The sequence below is a fragment of the Drosophila guanche genome, unplaced genomic scaffold, assembly GCF_900245975.1.
Source record: "Drosophila guanche unplaced genomic scaffold, DGUA_6, whole genome shotgun sequence".
Classification (NCBI taxonomy): domain Eukaryota; kingdom Metazoa; phylum Arthropoda; class Insecta; order Diptera; family Drosophilidae; genus Drosophila; species Drosophila guanche.
Window position 1 is genome coordinate 6,079,364 of NW_022995744.1, and position 17,291 is coordinate 6,096,654.

A 17,291-nucleotide genomic window follows, 5' to 3' on the forward strand; every position below is an offset into this window, starting at 1 on the left:
AGAGGGAAGCCCAAAGGGGGTCAATATGCCGCAGCGGCTGCTGCTGCTCTGTTGTTGTTGCTGTGGCGGCGCCTCCACTTGTGGACTGCATGTTATTGAGTGGCCCGTACGGTGATAGCTAATTGTGCCACAGATACAATTGGGTGGCAAAGCAACCGCAGCAAACAAAAGACAGCAAGCACACAGCGCAGACAGCGAGACAGACAGCCGCTCGGCCGGAGCTCGGGCAGCACTTTTGGGATCAAAGCGCGCTGTGGCTGTGGCTGGTCTAAGCCAAAAATGTGGAATATCGAAAATTGCATATCAAAAAGTTTCTGGTCTGTGGCATAAAGCAGAGCGAATTTTCCACATCATTAAGTGGGCCAGCTGGGGGAGAGTTTGGGTTGGTCCTGAATGTTTTTTGTACTCGTCATATTCAACACACACACCATATTAATCAGCTCTCTAGCTCTCTCGCTTACTCCTTCTAGATTTTCTATATATTATTTTATCACTCTTGGCGGGTGAATTGTCGGTTTAAATGCTGTGGATAATTTATGAATGGGAGCAAAGCTTTTACTCATTGTTTACATTTCCGAAATAACGGGGTAATTTTTGCACTGCTTTCCAGTCAAAGCTCTGGAAAATGAATAGTGGTGACAGTTGCACAGAAATTATGGCAGAAAAGCTTAGGCAAAGCTTTAAGTTTCTCCATGAACCAGTGGCAGCCAGCTGTGAGGGCGGCAGGAAGTGTCAACAGACTGTTAAAATAAACGTTTAGCACTTAGGAAGATTTTTAAAGAAGTAAATAAATGAACTATAACTTGAAAAAACTAATTAATAAATTAAAGACAATTTTCCAGGCCAAATGAAGGCCAAATAAATGAATATGATTAATATTAAGTCAAGAATGGTTACTGCATGGTAAAATAAATAAAATGAAATAAAATAAGCAATACATCAATTTATTACGAATTAAAAAGATAAACCCACCCCTGCAAGCAGTAGACACCGTGACAGAGGTGGTTGGTTAAGCTTGCAGCAAGCCGTTCAAATTCAAAGCAAACAAAAGCTGCCAAAAAGCTCGCTCACTGAACAACAGTAGCTGTGGTCTGGGCTGTTACCATATAAACAACTACATACAATAAATGCTATATCTGCTAATGCAACTTAAGAGATACAAAGGGGAGAGATACAGAGATGCACACGCACACATGAACAGACACAGGTACAAATTAAAGAGTAGAGAATCACTTAGGATTACGAAGATTAAGGATAAGGATAAGGCTACAGGAATTCAGATTTAAGTTTAAGTTTAAGGAACTTTCTTGAACTTGAGCAGACACTCGTAGAGCGTCAAGTGCCGCGTCTCCGGCATCAGCATGTACACGACCAGTCCAAAGAAGAAGCTGAGCGCCCCAATGGTAAAGAACAGAATGGAATCAGTCAGGCAATGGTTGAAAGCGGCCAGGAGCAGGCCCAACTGCAGCAGCTGCTCACAGACCAAAATGCCGGCCAGGCAGCGCGCCTTGTGGGCAATGCTGAACGCCTCCGCCGTATAGATGAGAGCCGGCACCGCCACACCGCCCGAGACAATCAGCTCGAAGAGCAGCATCAGCAGGGCAATGGCCTGCAGATTGATGTCGAAGAAGGTCTTCTTCACGGACTCCAGATGCTCAAAGACGCCGCCCACCATGACAATGATGATGCCAGCTATGAAGAGGGAGAGGGAACACAGCTTGCGACGTCCCTGAGTGTCCACGAGGAAGGCTCCACCCAAACTGCCCACCAGGCCAGCGAATGCCAGCCAATACAGGCAGTTCATGTCGCACTCCAGGCCATGCCAGCTGACGACGAGGAAGGCGCGGTTGAAGGACAACGACAGGGCCAGGGTGGCAAAGCAGCGCAGCAGCAGCACCTTCAGCAGTGGCAGGACTCGACGCGCCACTCGATGCCAGCCAGGGATCTCCTCTGGCTCCTCCACAAACTGCTCCCAGTCGCGGGCATTGTGCAACTGGCGGCAATCCTCGCGCAGGCGCACCAGCTCCGTGGCCGACTGGCCATTCAGCTGCTTGAGCGTGTCGCCCACGGCCATGTCCCGTTCCTGGTGCAGCAGCAGCAGCGGCGACTCCAGTCGATGGGCCAGTGCCAGTATGACAGCAGCCAGTCCCAGCGCTCCTAGCAGTATGCCGTGCAGCTGATCAATGTGCATGGCATAGCCACGCTGCACCGGCTCCAGATTGTACCAGACGCGCGTGTAGAAGACTTGGATACAGACCCCTAGCCAGAGGAAGATGCGCTCGCAGCTGAGCAGCATGCCGCGTATGGACTTGTGAGCCACTTCCGAGCCGGTGACCAGCGCTTGAATCTGTGTCAGCCCATAGGCGGCGCCCACACTGACACTGCTGTAGCAGGCGGCACCAAAGTGCTGAGGCAGCGCCAGATTCAGAACGCCGGCCATGAGCAACAGAAAGCCACTGGATGTCTGTGGGAAATAAATCAAGATTTGGGAGGATATTAATTTGGATTTTATGCTTTATTCTTCTGCGTTCTCCAAACTCCCAAAGGTCTGTGGGTCTAGCTGTGTCGAAACTTTAAGTCTCTCTCAATTTTTTAGAGTTTTTCCAAGCCACTTCTTAAATTATTTCCGATAAGTTTCCTATGGGCAAAACCTCAACAATTAATCAATCACACCTCGCATTGAGACTTTCGCCACTTAATGGCCAATGCAGGTTGAACGCGATCACTTTATCATTTTATTGGATTGATAAGCCGCCTCTAATGGCCCGAGTGCTAATGGCCAAACAGTATCAGTGTGCGAGATACAGATACAACAGCAGACCAGAGAAAATAGAGTTGGGTGGCAGATAGTATTCCCATTCCCATTCGCATTCGTACTCACATAGGCAACATTTTTGGTGACACGCTGCACAAAGAAGGCGGCCAACAGGGCGCCCAGAGCGGCGCCAATGAACCAGCTCATCGTCAGATTCTGTGTGTTGTTGTTGTTCATAAACTTGCCAGCGGGCGTGTCGAAAATGGACCAAGCCAGGCGCATGCCAGAGCCCACAAAAACAATCGAGGCTGTCGAGTTATATGCACAGATATTATATGGAATTCAGTGATCTTCAATCTTGACGTTTACCTGCAGCCATGGACTGAAACTGCAGACGATAGCGCCACATGAGGCGCAGCCAGGACAGTTTGCCCTCCTCCTCAATGGTCGGCAGCATTGGCATTTTGGCGGATGTGCCTCCGGGCTGTGCACTCACTACGTAACACAATTCACAAATTTCTTTGGCGGGGCGTTCCGCAATTGTTATTTATGCGTTATTGAGTAGCGGTTGCTGTGTCTGCGATTGATTTGTTATTTGTTTACTTGGCATTCTTTTTCATTGGAAATCGCCGCTACGCTCCCCGCTCTATTGTTGTCTTCACCAATTTGTCATTTTGATTTTGTTTTATATTTATTTTGTTATTTGCACTTTTCTGTCGATCACTTGGGAACACGAGCACGTCGGTCTGCGGTTTCTTTCGCTCTGGCCGGACAACTTGACCGAGTGCTCCGACGCGCCTCGATAAATGGAAGAGCAACGAGCAACGGTGGAGCAGTTATTGAGTGGAAAGCACCCCTTTCAGCTGATAAGATAAGGCTCGCTTCAAGCATAGAAAACTTTTCTGTCAGCCAGCCAGCCAGCGCACTCTTATCAGCTTGATTACTGGATATAAATAAATTAATTAAATTTGAATATATGGTATGTACAATACTACTGTGTTTTCTTTTTATTCATAAAAGTATTGACAAATTTATTGACTGCGCGAAACGAAAGAAAGGTCTAGGTGCCGCGAGGTGTGAGCCAAAACAGTTCAATGGGGAACTAGTTAGCAGGGCATAAAGCATGTGGCAGATGTGGCATTAAACGAGTAAAATGTTCGCTGATTTTATAACAATGGAAAAGCATTGATTGCCGACGAAAGTCTCCCTAATAAAAATTGTTTGATAATTCGATTTTAATGAGAGAATCTTTTTGTTTTCGGACACGCAACCCCTATTGTCGCGTATCAATAAAATTCTAGACAAAATCTACACATAAATATACATTTTCTTTGATATTTATGCCACTTATATATCAGTGTTTCGATTTCCAAGCTAATATAAATGAGCGAACCTGGTGGTTTGTCGCAACCATATGAGCCAATTGGTGATTGGAAGAAATTAAAGCTGCTCCTGTGGAAGAACTGGACGCTGCAATGGAACCAGAAAATTCAACTATCTTTTGCACTAATTCTACCAGTGATATTTCTGCTACTTATTGTCGCGTTGCGTGTGCTGGTGGAGCCAAAATCGATGCCTGTAATCAGGTACCCGCCCGTGTCCATATCGGATATGAAAATATTTCAGAAATCAGTGATACACGGAAATCTAATTATGCACGATAATGGATCGTTAAATATACCCAAAAATATACTCTGCTATACGCCGGATAGCACGGCTAATCGTGCAATTATCGTTGCTGCCACCATGCGGCTGAGACTTTTGAGTTGGCGATCCTATGACACTGCCTCCCACATGGAATATGATTTAGTGACGCACAACTACTTGGCGGGTGTGGAGTTTGAAGCGACAAGTGCGGAAGTGAACGAGAGGGGATTTCCATCTACATTCAATTATAGACTTCGATTTCCCAGCGAACTGCGCACTATGTACGGGCCATTTGTGGAGACTTGGAGGACGACCAATCTCTTTCCCATCTACGATATGAGTGGACCGCGCAACAGCAATGCCAGTGATGGTGGTGTGCCTGTTGGCTACATCAGGGAAGGCTTTCTGCCACTGCAACATGCTCTGACAATGTCCTGGCTGCAACTCAGCACGGGCCGCAAAGAGAAGGAGCTACCAAAGATACATCTTCAGCGTTTTCCCTATAGAGCGTACATTCATGATCCGTTGCTGAGTGGACTGCAGCAGCTGTTGTCCTTTATCATTCTTCTCAGCTTCATTTATCCGTGTTCCTTTGTGGCCAAACAAGTGACCAACGAGAAGGAGCTGCAGCTGAAGGACATCATGAAATTAATGGGCATCCACAACTGGATCCATTGGCTGGCGTGGTTCATCAAGAGTTACATTATGCTAATGATTGTGGTGCTCCTGCTGATGGGCCTACTCCTTGGCAAGTTTTACAAATCTGTTGCCATTCTAACGTACTCCCATTGGCTGCCACTGCTGATATTTCTGCACACATATGTTTTTGCCTGCATTTGCTTTTGTTTCATGATTGCCGTGTTCATTTCCAAGGCGAGTACTTCAGCGGCTGCCACCAGCATCTTGTGGTTCATCACCTACATCCCATATTCCTTTTCGTATTACTACTATGATCGCTTGAACCTGGCCACAAAACTTGTCCTGTGTCTGCTGATGTCAAATACGGCGTTGGGCTTTGGTTTTCATGTGATTATGGCCTGGGAGGGCGCAGGCGAGGGCGCTCGCTGGAATAACATGTTTCAGCCGGTGTCCTTGGATGACAGTTTATCGCTGATTTATGTGATTTTTATGCTCACAATTGGCGGGATAATCTATCTGATAATATGTCTATATGCGGAACAAATCTTTGCTGGAGACTCGGCATTGACCCGACGCTGGTATTATCCTTGTCGGCGTAAATTTTGGACGCAGCTGCTAAGTCCTTCTGTCAATACAAATCCCCTGCCCCTAAATATAAGTAATGCCAGTAAAATTAATCCAAATATTGGCATTCAGTTGTGCAATCTTCACAAAAACTACGGCAAACATAAAGCCGTCAATGGATTGAGTTTGAAAATGTATCGCAATGAGATCACAGTTTTACTTGGCCAAAATGGTGCGGGAAAAACCACAACAATTCACATGCTAACGGGCATAATTCAGCCATCGGATGGTACGGCATTAATCAACGGATTTGACATCCGCAACCAACTGGAAGCTGCACGCAGATCTTTGGGCATTTGCCCACAACAAAATATTCTCTTCAGCCACATGACGGTTCGGGATCATATTCGATTTTTTAGTCAACTAAAAGGAGTGCGCGGTGCGGCTGCCATTAGCTTGGAAGTTAGTAAATACATGAGATTAATGGAGCTGGGGGATAAGTCACGCATTGCTGCTGCTAAGCTGTCGGGTGGCATGAAGCGTAAACTTTCGCTGTGCTGCGCACTCTGTGGCAACACCAGCATTGTGCTGTGCGACGAGGCAAGTGCGGGTGTCGATGCAGCCGGACGTCGCAGTCTCTGGGAGCTGCTGCAAGCGGAGAAGGTCGGTCGCACTGTCCTGCTAACCACACACTACATGGACGAAGCGGATGTCCTGGGCGATCGCATTGCCATTTTGTGTGATGGCAAACTCAAGTGTTATGGCACTTCGTTTTATCTAAAGAAACGTTTTGGCATTGGCTATCGACTGATTTGTGTCAAGCAACAGAATTGCAATGTGGTGGAGGTGACACAGCTGCTAAATAAACATTTGCCAGCCATACAGCTGGAGAGTGAATTCGGCAGCGAAATTTCCTATCTGATGCCCAACAAATACGCCAAGAAATATCCCGACTTATTGAATGCCCTCGAACAGCAGACGCATCAGCTGAAATTGGATGGTTATGGCGTGAGTGTAACGACTTTGGAGGATGTTTTCCTGCAGGTTAGCCACGTAGCGCCAGAGAACTCTTCGACTCAGTCCCAGAATGAGGAAGGTTTCAATGATTTATTTTCCGATATGGAAATGAAGGAAAAACGTTGGCACACACGCTGCTGCATGCGCTGGCAGGCTCTATTCTTGAAGAAAGCTCACATTACTCGCCGCAACTTTTGGATATTGTTGATGCAACTCTTTCTGCCCATTTTAATTATGTCTTTAACTATACTCAACTCAAAGGGTGGTCGCATCTACTACGAGCTCCCTGCCCTGAAGATTTCCCTGCATCAATATCCCAAGGGTTATGTGATATTTCATGCTGAAAATTCAAGTCATCAAATGCCAGCTTTGGGTTCCAGCTACGCGAATCACCTGCGTAGCCATGGCTTGGGCTTTAAGCTGATAAACACCAGCGAGTCCCCTGTGGAAGATTATATTTTGGGCATAGGTAAAGATCAGCATCGACGCATTGATTTTCAGTACTTGGCGGGGTTGACCATTGGCAGGGATAATCTCACAGTCTGGTTGAATAATAAGCCACTGCATACGGCTCCTTTGACACTCAATTTACTGCACAATGCGCTGGCTATGGAAATGCTGGGCAAGCAGGCCAAAACGGGTGTAACCAATGCCCCACTGCCGTACAACAATCAAACTCTGACTTTGCGTTTGAACAAGGGACAGCGTTTGGGTGCGGAAATTGCCATAAATCTGAGCCTCTGCATGAGCATCGTGACGGCTCTTTATGTCATTCCAATCATTAAGGAGCGCGAGACACGTGCAAAGTTAATGCAATTCCTGACCGGAGTCGATGTGTTTGCGTACTGGATCAGCCAGTTGCTGTGGGATTATGCCATATTCTCGCTCTCTGCCCTGATGGCCATACTCACAATTGCCGCCTTTCGGGAGCCCGGCTACTCAACGCTCTACGATTTGGGTCTATACTTTGGAATATTGTTATTATTTGGCTTGGCTGCACTGCCCCTCAGCTATGCCATTTCCAGTTGCTTCTCGGATGGTGCCACGGGCTTTACGCGCACTGTCATTGCCACCACTTTGACGGGCACGGCGTTGTTCATGCTCGTGTTGGCGCTGTCCTTTGAAGCCTTTCAACTGAAGCACATTGCAGTGCAGCTGGCCTGGTACTTTCGTGTGTTCCCCCATTATTGTTTAGCGAGTGCCATTCATCATATTCACATTGGATTCAACATTCGTCGTGGCTGCAGCTTTGCGGGTGTGCGAAAAATGTCAAAAAAGATACGCTGTCGCACCATTCCCGTGTGCTGCAACATTCCCGGGTACTTTGATTGGCGGCATCCCGGTGTGCTGCCAGAGATCATCTACCTTTGCTCGATGGCTGTGTTTTTGCTCTCATTACTCATGATTTGCGATGCCAAAATATGCACATGTGAGGCTGTGTGCTGCAATCCCTATAAACTATTGTGTTCGCTGTGCAAACGTCGCAGATCAAAGGGCCAGTCCACGTTCGACAACGATGATGTCAAGCGGGAGAATTTCCTCATTAAAAATCTGACAAACACACAGCGAAAAAAGATACCCCTGCTGGTGGATGGCATTAGCAAGCGGTATGGCAAGTATTTTGTGGTCAAAAATCTCTCATTTCATGTGACCCAAGCCGAGTGCTTTGGTCTGCTGGGCATCAATGGCGCCGGCAAGACCACAACCTTCAGAATGCTCACCGGCGATGCGCGCATCACTGCGGGATTTGCTTATGTTGAAGGCAGAAACTTGTGCCATAAAATGCGTAAAGTGTACGAAAAAATTGGCTATTGTCCTCAATTTGATGCGCTGTTCGATGATCTAACTGGTCGCCAGACACTGCGCATTTATTGCCTCTTGCAGGGCGTGCAAAGGCGACATGTGCCGCAGATCTGTGAAGCACTATCCGTATATTTTGGTTTCAACGAACACATTGATAAATTAACCAAACATTATAGCGGTGGCAATAAGCGAAAGCTGAGTGCTGCCATCTCAATTATTGGTAACCCTTCAATCTTGTATTTGGATGAACCAACGAGTGGCATGGACCCAGCAGCAAGGCGGCAGATTTGGCGAAGAATCGCTCACATACGGGCATCGGGCAAGTCGATTGTCTTGACATCCCACAGCATGGATGAGTGCGAGACGCTGTGCACCCGTTTGGCCATTATGGTGGATGGACAATTCAAGTGCATAGGATCCGTGCAAAATATCAAAAATCGATACTCAAAGGGTCTTATCTTGAAGCTAAAAATTAAGCATTCCCGCCGAAGTGAGCAGCCAGCAGTAGAAAGTTCTTCCAGTTCCGGAATGTCAGTGGAGGAGAGCAATGTGGAGCAGGAAAAAATGAATAAAAATGAACTAAGTAATGGCACTGATTTAACCAGCAGAATTTTACAACTAAATTCGTTTATTGCCAAAGAAATACCCGATGCAGTGCTCAAGGAAACCTGCAATGGCATGCTCACATATTACATTCCCTTGAAGCAATTAATGTGGTCAAAACTATTTCGATTAATAGAACATAATCGAGAAAAATTATACATCGAAGATTATTTAATAATACAAACAAGACTGGAGGAAATATTCTTGGATTTTGCCTTAAAACGGGATCAGTCGGAGGAGAACTAAAAGGTAAGTGGTTAAATGGTTAAAGAAATTATAAAATCTAACCCAAATCCTTCTCAGTTGAAGTTCAGACGTGACTGACTCTTTTTTTAAATAGTTTATAAATAAATTAGACCATTTAAAGTGCCTTGATTGCTGTAAATTGCAGCAAACATTTCTTTACGATCCATCTTATCTTAGATAAATTGATAAGCTGGCAAATACTCGCCGTAAACGCTTATCTGACAAGCGGAATCCCCCGAATATCAAATTAAAATTAGCTCTTCATGCTGACAGAAGAGAAAGAGCTGGGCAACACTTTGATAAGACAAGAAACAGAACTTCAGTGTGTTTCTTATACAGATTACAGATTTACTTTCAGCTATATCTAAGGTTGGTGGCATAGTATTGTGTGTGAGAATTGCCTACTTTCAGGCTTGTTGTGAGACCACAAAATTTCGAAACTTAATCTGTGCCTGCCGCAGTGTCGTCATTTTGGTTTCCGGCATGCACCAGACACTGTAAAGAAATTCCGCCAGCAGCAGGGCAGCCAGGCTGAAGAAAAATCCAGCTATATTGTCTATGCCATCGATATTCCGACTGAGATCCACGCGACAAATGCCCAGCTGAATGATCATCTCCAGTGCGTAGGCGAGGGCAATGCACTGACGCTTCACGCTGCGCGGAAACGCCTCCGAGAGGTAAGCGGAGCTCGGGCCAAAGGCAATGCCCGCAAACAGCTGGTAGAGCAGCAGCAGCCACAGGGCCATTCGCATGTCCTTGACGCGAAGCAGCTCGCTCACCACAAATCTGCTGGCCACTCCCGCTGCCAGTCCGCCAGCCATTACCAGACCCAGCAGCAGGGGAATCTTCCGGCCGAGTGTGTCCAGGGCGAATGCGCTCGCACAGCTGCCGACTAGTCGCAGAAGGCCGAAGAGCACAAACGGTCCCGAGCTGCCCGGGTAGACAACGGTGCTCGTGTAGCTCAAGGTGTAGGCCACCAGCATGCTGGAGCTCGTGGCATAGAGTCCACGCAGCAGGCACAAGTGTAGCACCGCGGGGAGTGCCTCAGTCCATCCTCTAAGCCCCCTCATCGGCTGATTGTGCACCAAATACGTGCGATGATTGTCCAGCTGATCGTAGGTTTCGGCAGTGACAGCTCTGGGACGATGCAGCCGGCTCAGTGCATCAATGGCTGCCTGTTCGTCTCCTCTGTGCAACATATCCACCGGCGATTCGATGGTCAGCAGCCAAGCCATGCAAATGGCAATCACGCCCAGAACGGCGCTGAGTACGCCCTGGAACTGCTCCACCGTAAACTCGCTCTCCGTGTCCCAGCTGGCGCTGCACACGATCTGCACAAAGATACCCAATGCGGTGGACCACTGTTCGCCGGCCGAGGCCGTTGTGCCACGCCTATAGTACACGGACAGCTCCCCAGCCATGGCCAGCGTGGGAGCGAATGCCAGACCATTGGCGAATCCATTCAAATATCTCGCCACAAACATGGCCTTGACATTGAAACGCCTGACACCCATCACCACACCACCAATGACCGTGAGCATGGCGCAAAGTTGCTATCAAAGTAAGGGATTGGTTTGGAGGGAATAATTGTAATATTTTGTGGCACTTACCATGAGCTGTTTGTAGGTTAATCTTTGGCTAAAGAATCCGCCCACCAGGGCGCCCACTATGGCCGCAACGAACCAACTGATGCGCAGGTGGGAACTGACCTCCAGCTCGGCCAAGAGACTGTCAAAGCCAATGCTCCAGGCAATGTGCAAGCCGCCAGAGAGGAAGATCAAAGCAGCTGCAAAGTAAAGCAAAGATATATGGGTTAATAAAAGGTTTTAAAAGGCAACATTTAAGTGTGCTAAAAGGGTATACAAAGTGGCATAAAGTGTTATTTTTTTGGGCATTTATTATTCCGTTGATTCACTGCTGACTCACTGCCAGGTCCAAAGGTCTACGCTCATTTTTATTAGTTTAAACTTTTACCCGCTTCAATTGCATATGCCTGCGGCTGATTGCGTTGATCCTGATTGCAGCATGTCCCCTGTCCAGTCTGATAGATCATTTCCCGATGCACCTCCGCACCAGGAGCACCAGGATGACCAGTGGGTATGGGCTGAAAGCCGGTTGCTGTCGATGTTGGTCTCTCTGTCTGCATGATGACCGCCTTGGTCGCCGTTCCGCACAAAACTACAATATTCCGTGGGTCGCCGGTTGGTTCTTCCAGGTGTGTGTGTGTTGTTGCGCTTCTTTCCCGACTATCGTTATTTATTATCTTATCGTTCTCCCGATTGATTAGTAAACGCTTCGAATTTCGGTGTTGTGATTTTTATCTTTCACTGAATGTTTGAATTGGGTTCAAACGCGTCGCGAAGTTTGGATTGAGACCCAGCAGCATGTGTTGCACTTCCGCAGTTAATATTCAGGTATCTTTATTATTTATTTATTAAATTCCCTTTTGTCGTACATTTATTGACATATAAATACAAAATACAAAGTAGAAAATATAAATAAATTCTTGACGTTTGTGACAAGCCAATTCTATGTTAACAGCACAGAAACTCTTATCTCTGGATAGAATAAACACACACAAGACTGCGCGAGGCCATAAATATTTATTATCTTTGGTTTGACTAAGACCCCACACTCTCCCTCTCCCTAATCGTAAAACAAACCACTTTGGTGTTTATTCCGTTAGAAAGATCTATTGATGAATCCGTTGAACTTCTCCTGGGCACCGCGCAGCGTGGTCAGACGTGTCTCGGGCAGACAGAAGATTCCAGCGAGAAAGCCAAATAGATACAATCCACCGACAACATAGAAGTAGTTGGCGCCATCGTATATATTGAAGCGTGCCGAGGATACAATGATGAACACGATCATCTCAGCGATGAAGGTGAAGGCGATAAAGTGTTGCTTAACGCCCAGCGGATAGGCCTCCGATAGGTACGGCGATGTGGACACGAACGCCATGCCAGCAAACACCTGGAAGATCAGTAATAGGATCGTGACGCCGCTCATGCCATAGTACAGACTGTACTTGGAGCCAATGGCAAAGGCCAGACAGCTGCAGACGAGCAGGCCCAGCAGCAGGGGCTTCTTGCGGCCGACGGACTCCATGATGAAGGTGGAAATGAAGTTGCCAATCCAGCGGCAGATGGCGAATCCAACCAGCCAGCCAGTCGCCGAACCTCCGCGATAGTTTGACAAAATGGCAACAGTCAGCACAATGATCACGAAGTACGATATGCTGAGGGCATTCATGGCACGCAGATAGGTGAGCCGCAGGAACGCTGGCAGTGCCTGCATGATGCTCTGGCTAGTGGAAATGTCCTTGTTATGGGCTAGATATCTCTTGTGCTCTGCCAGCTGCTCGTAGGTGTCGTTGGTCAGTGTATAAGGTCGCTGCAGGCGTCGCAGCGCATCAATTGCGCCCGGTTCGTCACCCTTGGCTAGCGTTATTACCGGCGATTCAATGCACATGAAGGCGCCGAAACCCAGGGCCAACAGTCCGTAGATTGCACTCAGTATTCCCTTCAAATTCTCCGCCGTAAAGCTGCTGGACGAGGTATAGGGTGAATATGTCCAGGAGCTCGTGTAGATGATCTGCAGAAAGATGCCAATGCAGAAGCACATCTGCTCGAGGCTGGCCGTGACCATGCCGCGCATGTACGGTACGGACACCTCCCCTGCCAACGCCACGAACGGAGCAAACACCAATCCATTGCCAATGCCATCCAGATACGAGGCAGCCACAACTGCTCCACCATTGTCGCGTATGGCGCCCATGACAACGCCTCCAATGGTCACCAAAAGTGCACTAAAAAGCTGTGTAAAGAGATGAGCAAGGACTCGATCGAGTGGCTGCAATCAATCACTTACCAAGATAAACTTCTTGGGTATTCTGTTAGTAAGGAAGCAGCTGATAACCGCTCCAATGATGGCCGCAATGAACCAGGCAATATAATTGTGCAGCGTGCTTGAGTAGAAGATCGGACCACGGAAGCCAATGCACCACGCAATATTCATGCCACCCGAGATGAAGATTAGACCAGCTGCAAGAAGCGATTAAGAATTTGTTCACATTAAAAATGGAGTTTTTGCAGGAGCCTAGTCCCATTCCTAATGGTTCTCTTCTCATGATGTCACTTGGTTTGCAATCAAATTCCATGGAATAGACACACCCCACACTCCTACCCCAATCTTATCGGAACTGTCAGTGTCGAGCAGATGACTAATTCCCAAACGCTACTCACCAGCACCCACAGCATTCGATTGCGGCTTGTTCCTTTGATTGCGACTGAAGCAACCGGTGGGCGGCACCACAGTGGTTGTTCCATCCTGATGCGGTGGATGATGTGGCGGCATCACACCATAGTTATGGACAGGTGGTGGCGGTTGGCCCTGTCCATAGAACTGTGGTGGATTTCCCTGCTGCACAAAACCGGGCTGTGGATATCCTGGCTGTGGGTAGCCACCAGCTGGCGGATAACCCGGCTGTGGTTGATAACCCGGCTGTGGCTGCGGATAACCCTGTGGTGGGTATCCTGGCTGTGGGTAGGTCTGTGCTGGTTCGGGCTGCGGATATCCCGGCTGTGGCGGTGCCGAGGTGAAGCCTGCCGGTGGTGCAGCGAATTTATCGTTTTGCATTCTGATTCGTTGTTTCGTTTTCTTTTTTTTTATGGGTACAACCGACCGTGCTGGCTGGGGTTCGATTCGAAACTGATTGACCAACTGTCAGGGCAAGTGAATTTTGTGACTCTTTTTTGCGACTGGGCCTTGTCCAACTGATAATCGATTTGGGGGGGCCTGGAAGGCTTATCTCTCGCAATGGCATTGATAACACTCCACCAGTTTGGTATTAGAAACAGAACCGAGACCACGATAAGCGAAGCTTATCGAAATGTTCGTGAATTATGGGTGTGCTATCACCCGTGCCCAATCAAGTGCCAACCCAGCGTCAAGTGCTAGTTACGCTTTTGTCCAAGATCTACGGATCGTCGTGTGCTTCCCCAGAGCAGAGTTTTGTTGCCATCCACAATCAGGAGGCAGATGAATCATTCTCTTTTTCGTGTTAACTCAACCATCATTGGGGGAATTACTCGTAAACAATTCGATATTCTCTTCAAGTGTCTTTTATTCAGCTAAAAATCCTTATTGAACCACTTGCTAAACTTCTGCTGCGCCTCCGTCAGCGTGGTCAGCCGCGTCTCGGGCAGACAGAAGATGCCCAGAAAGAAGAACGCCATGGAGAGTCCTCCCAGCACATAGAAATAGGCCACAATGGCTGCAGGACTCGGCGCAAAGCTGCAGAAAATGAATCGCAGGAGCAGTTCCATGACATAAACGATGGCCACATAGTGTGGCTTTATGGCCAAGGGAAAGGCCTCCGTGAGATACACCGCTGAGGCGGTTTGCCCCAAGCCAGCAAAAAACTGCAGGCTGAACAGCAATCCGAGGGCTGCCTTCATGTGCGGCGTGCGGCCAAAGAGTGTGGCAAAGGCGAGGGCAAAGGAGCCGCAGGAGAAGCAACCAAACAGCGTGGGCTTCTTGCGGCCTGTGCTGTCCATGAGGAAGAGCACGCAGAAGCAGCCAGACCAGCGCATCACACCGAATATGACGTAGGGCCAGGCATGGTAGTGCGTTGCCACCTGGACGGCCGTCTCGTAGAGGGCACTCCACACGACCAGCGTCAGGCAGAGCGCGTTGAGGGAGCGATGGGCCAGAAGCTTGAGCAGCGGCGGCAGGCCCATTCGAATGCTCTGCCACAAGCTCATCCCTCGATTGGTGGCCACATAATGCTTGTGCTCGTCCAGCTGCAGCAGCGTCTCGCTGGTCACCATGTAGGGGCGTTGCAGGTGCCGCAGTGCTGCCACGGCCTGCTGCTCATTGGCGCGCAGCAGCAGACTGACCGGCGACTCCACGCACAGCGTCGAGGCCAGAGCAAGAGCCACCAGACCGTAGACAATGCTGAGTACGCCGTGCACCTGATCAGCGGCAATTGTAACGTTCCAGTCCACCTGCCACACGGCCGTGTAGAGCAGCTGCATCAGGATGCCCGTGTTGCAGCTCAGTTGTTCCACAGTCGCAGCCAGCAGTCCGCGCATGTCGCACACCGAGATTTCTCCCACGGTGCTCATGGCGGGCACAAACACCAGACCATTGGCCAGTCCATCCAAATAGCGGGCTGTGATGATGGCCTCGGGGTGCTCGTGGCAGACGAGGAAGAGTATGCCCGAGATCAGCACCAAACAAGAGCAAATAATCTGCGAAGTCAGAGAGATGATTGCCACTCTCTCTCTCTCTCTCTCTCACTCTCCATCTCTCTCTCCCTTCGATCCACGTTCCGATCTACTTACATAGACGGGCTGCTGGGGCAGGCGATGCGTGCAGAGTGCTCCGATTATTGCTCCTAGAGTGGCTGCCGCATACCAAGACACCTCCATGTGGAACGTCATCAGATGTGCGGAATGTACGGCAAAGCCGGCGCCCCAGGCCAGACTCATGCCACCCGAGATCAGGATAAACGACACGGAGCCGAGGGCATTCCACTGCGGCTGGTTCTTGTGCCTGCGACTCAGCCAGGAGCGGTTGCTGCCTGGAGCGGTGCACGATTCCTGCTGCGTTGGCGCATACTTATCCGGTGCCATGCTCGAGTTGTCTAAGAGGCGGCCCAGCACTCAGCTCCCATTTATAATGTATCCCCACTGGATGGATGGCTTCTGTTTATCAGCTTATCTCATATCCATAACCATATCCGGCAGCCCCATCATAACTATAACCATGACAATAAAACCATCCGCTCGGTGGGGCACGCATCAATCCAAAAAGCAATGGCAAAAATCAATATGCCCATCAGAAGTTCAGAGTCTTAATTAATATGATTTTTGGCTGGCATAAATCATTGGGCGATAGCTAATCAAAGTTCAGAGGTTTTTTTGTGTGTTGCGGTTCGCGGAACCAATTCTTCTAAAACATTTAAGCCTTGTCGTCAGATAAGATTAGGAGTGTGCCATGAATACGGCATAGTTGATATTTTATTGCTTAAATTCTAAATGAATTGACACGTTAAGAACTTTGAATTCTTATATCCCCGCAAATCGGGGAAACCCTTTGATAACATTGTGCGACAAATGGGACACTTTTGAATGTACTTTACACGAGACAACAATTGGGTTCCTGGTCTGGGCAAGTAAATTACTACCTCATAATTAGAAGTGGCACTTTTAAAATGTGTACACAAAAACAGCAGCTCGTAAAACTACCAAAAGTAATACTTTAGCATGCAAATTGTACCACATTTCACATCATTGTTGGTGACTCAAATTTTAAGTTTTCTATAAATTTTAATATTTCTATATTTTTATATGGTAACTGGTCCTGTTATCAGACGTGAACTCGTTAGTTAAATTTAGTCTTAAAAAAATAAGCTTTTACAAAAAAGATTTTGCGGGTATATTTGCAAACTTTAACTTAAAGGAAATGATTTACTGATCAATTATTGTCTTGGGTAAATTACATTCAGAAATATCCCGTTTGTCGCACACTATTATTATTTAATAAACTTGAACATTGTCACGATTATGTGTATAGTTTAAAAATTATTAAATATTTACTCATATCGTGGGAATTTATATAATTATAATGGACATTTTTCGTGCAGAATATTTGCTTAATATTTTCAATGAAATATTTAATTTTATAAGCTTACATTTTCTACTACTTTCCAATCGATTTTTCGATAAGATTTTGTATCCTTACGATTTCCTTACTTGTGCATGTACAGTTATGGCTGCTCCTTCTCCCTTTTGAATTTATATTAATATTTTTTTGTATGCCATTTCCAATCTTCTGCCAGCATTTGCATGCAGTTTCCCCTTGTTGAAATTTATGCTCTAACCAGTATGAAAATTTTGTCGAGTGGCCAGAAAAAAAGGGGCGGCGGGCAACTTGTACCTGTGCCCACTCCGTTTGCCTCTGCCACTGCATTGCGGCAGGCAATATTAACTTCTGTTAGCAGATTAAGCCC

At 47.6% G+C, this 17,291-nt stretch overlaps 5 protein-coding genes across 6 annotated transcripts; 1 reads left to right on the forward strand and 4 right to left on the reverse strand.

Annotated features, from left to right (window-relative positions):
- Positions 1-1,124: 1,124 nt before the first annotated feature.
- Positions 1,125-3,534, reverse strand: LOC117579293. The gene is made up of 3 exons (XM_034265098.1): positions 3,125-3,534; positions 2,882-3,063; positions 1,125-2,464 (listed from the first exon to the last, which is right to left on the reverse strand). Exons 1-3 carry the CDS (start codon positions 3,216-3,218, stop codon positions 1,295-1,297), a joined length of 1,446 nt encoding a protein of 481 aa, XP_034120989.1. The 5' UTR covers positions 3,219-3,534; the 3' UTR covers positions 1,125-1,294.
- Positions 3,535-4,138: 604 nt separating this feature from the next.
- On the forward strand, positions 4,139-9,274 carry LOC117580519 (ATP-binding cassette sub-family A member 3). The gene has a single exon (XM_034267112.1). It carries the CDS (start codon positions 4,139-4,141, stop codon positions 9,272-9,274), a length of 5,136 nt encoding a protein of 1,711 aa, XP_034123003.1.
- Positions 9,010-11,465, reverse strand: LOC117579292 (D-xylose-proton symporter-like 2). Its single transcript, XM_034265097.1, has 3 exons — positions 11,249-11,465; positions 10,885-11,060; positions 9,010-10,827 (listed from the first exon to the last, which is right to left on the reverse strand). The coding sequence occupies exons 1-3, from the start codon at positions 11,418-11,420 to the stop codon at positions 9,682-9,684; spliced, it is 1,494 nt and encodes a 497-aa protein (XP_034120988.1). The 5' UTR covers positions 11,421-11,465; the 3' UTR covers positions 9,010-9,681.
- A 393-nt stretch (positions 11,466-11,858) lies between these two features.
- Positions 11,859-13,986, reverse strand: LOC117579291 (solute carrier family 2, facilitated glucose transporter member 7-like). Of its 2 annotated transcripts, XM_034265096.1 has the most exons (4): positions 13,783-13,986; positions 13,519-13,743; positions 13,145-13,317; positions 11,859-13,090 (listed from the first exon to the last, which is right to left on the reverse strand). In XM_034265096.1, exons 1-4 carry the CDS (start codon positions 13,910-13,912, stop codon positions 11,957-11,959), a joined length of 1,662 nt encoding a protein of 553 aa, XP_034120987.1. In that variant the 5' UTR covers positions 13,913-13,986; the 3' UTR covers positions 11,859-11,956. The 2 variants fall into 2 exon arrangements, with proteins under 2 accessions (XP_034120987.1, XP_034120986.1); XM_034265095.1 differs by having other exon boundaries at positions 13,519-13,986.
- Positions 13,987-14,406: 420 nt separating this feature from the next.
- On the reverse strand, positions 14,407-15,912 carry LOC117580520. Its single transcript, XM_034267113.1, has 2 exons — positions 15,622-15,912; positions 14,407-15,528 (listed from the first exon to the last, which is right to left on the reverse strand). The coding sequence occupies exons 1-2, from the start codon at positions 15,910-15,912 to the stop codon at positions 14,407-14,409; spliced, it is 1,413 nt and encodes a 470-aa protein (XP_034123004.1).
- Positions 15,913-17,291: the final 1,379 nt, after the last annotated feature.